General features: G+C 48.7%; 1 protein-coding gene across 2 annotated transcripts in view; it reads left to right on the top strand.

The window, feature by feature from the left end:
• The window catches only part of ABCA3 (ATP-binding cassette, sub-family A (ABC1), member 3), a 57,753-nt gene that overhangs the window by 40,465 nt on the left and 15,868 nt on the right, over positions 1 to 1,420 (top strand). For both annotated transcript variants that reach the window (XM_011966999.1, XM_011966998.1), the window contains one exon: positions 1,067 to 1,165. In XM_011966999.1, the coding sequence (XP_011822389.1) occupies positions 1,067 to 1,165 (99 nt within the window). The remainder of the gene's footprint in view (positions 1 to 1,066; positions 1,166 to 1,420) is intronic.

Here is a 1,420-nt window from a genome sequence, read left to right as displayed (position 1 = left end):
GGATCACAAGGTCAGGAGATCAAGACCATCTTGGCTAACACAGTGAAACCCCGTCTCTACTAAAAATACAAAAAATTAGCCGGGCATGGTGGCAGGCACCTGTAGTCCCAGCTCCTCGGGAGGCTGAGGCAGGAGACGGGTGTGAACCCGGGAGGCGGAGCTTGCAGTGAGCCGAGATCGCGCCACTGCACTCCAGCCCGGGCGACAGAGCAAAACTCCATCTCAAGAAAAAAAAGAAAAAAAAAGGCATTTCAAGGAGTTAACCTCCTGTGGCCCCTCCTCCATTCTACAGGGAGGTGGAGTGGGGGGGTGATTCATTTTAGTTTAGTTTAGTTTAGTTTTTGGAGATGGAGTCTTGATCTGTTGCCCAGGCTAGAGTCCAGTGGTGCGATCTCAGCTCACCACAACCTCTACCTCCCGGGTTCAAGCAATTCTCCTGCCTCATCCTCCCAAGTAGCTGGGATTACAGGCACAAGCCGCCATGACTGGGTAGTGTTTTTTTGTTTGTTTTGTTTTGTTTTGTTTTTTGTATTTTAGTAGAGACAGTTTCACCATGTTGCTCAGGCTGGTCTCGAACTCCTGAGCTCAGGCAATTCACCCACCTCGGCCTCCCAAAGTGCTAGGATTACAGGTGTGAGCTGCTGCACCTGGCCTCTTTATTTTATTTATTTATTTATTTATTTATTTATTTATTTATTTATTTTGAGACAGAGTTTGACTCTGCCGCCCAGGCTGGAGTGCAGTGGCACAATCTCAGCTCACTGCTACCTCCACCACCTGGGTTCAAGTGATTCTCCTGTCTCTGCCTTCTGAGTAGCTGGGACTACAGGCACCTGCCACCACGTATGACTAATTTTTTATGTTTTTAATAGAGACAGGTTTCACCATGTTGACTAGGCTGGTATCGAATTCATGGTCACCTCAGGTGATCTGCCCGCCTTGGCGTCCCAAAGTGCTGGGGTTACAGGCGTGAGCCACTGTGCCCGGCCGAGGGGGTGATGCTTTAGGAACAAATTATCTAGAAAGTCACTGAGAAGTGACTCATCATGCTGGGTCTGTTTTTCAGGTTTGAAGGTCTCTTTGCTAAACTGGAGAAGAAGCAGAAAGAGCTGGGCATTGCCAGCTTTGGGGCATCCATCACCACCATGGAGGAAGTCTTCCTTCGGTCAGTAAATGTGTGTTTCCGTCCACCTAGGACTGGGCTCAGTGCTGCAGAGGATTTTCTTTTTTTTCTTTTCTTTCTTTCTTTTTTTTTTTTTGAGATAGAGTCGCACTCTGTTGCCCAGGCTGGAGTGCAATGGTGCGATCTCGGCTCACTGCAACCTCCGCCTCCTGGGTTCAAGAGATTCTCCTGCCTCAGTCTCCTGAGTAGCTGGGATTACAGGCATGCACCACTACACCCCGCGAATTTTGTGTTTTT

This window comes from Mandrillus leucophaeus, unplaced genomic scaffold (assembly GCF_000951045.1).
Source record: "Mandrillus leucophaeus isolate KB7577 unplaced genomic scaffold, Mleu.le_1.0 Scaffold78, whole genome shotgun sequence".
In the NCBI taxonomy this organism is placed as follows: Eukaryota; Metazoa; Chordata; class Mammalia; order Primates; family Cercopithecidae; genus Mandrillus; species Mandrillus leucophaeus.
Note: the sequence above shows the minus strand (reverse complement) of the source record. Positions and strands in the feature narration are given on the sequence as shown.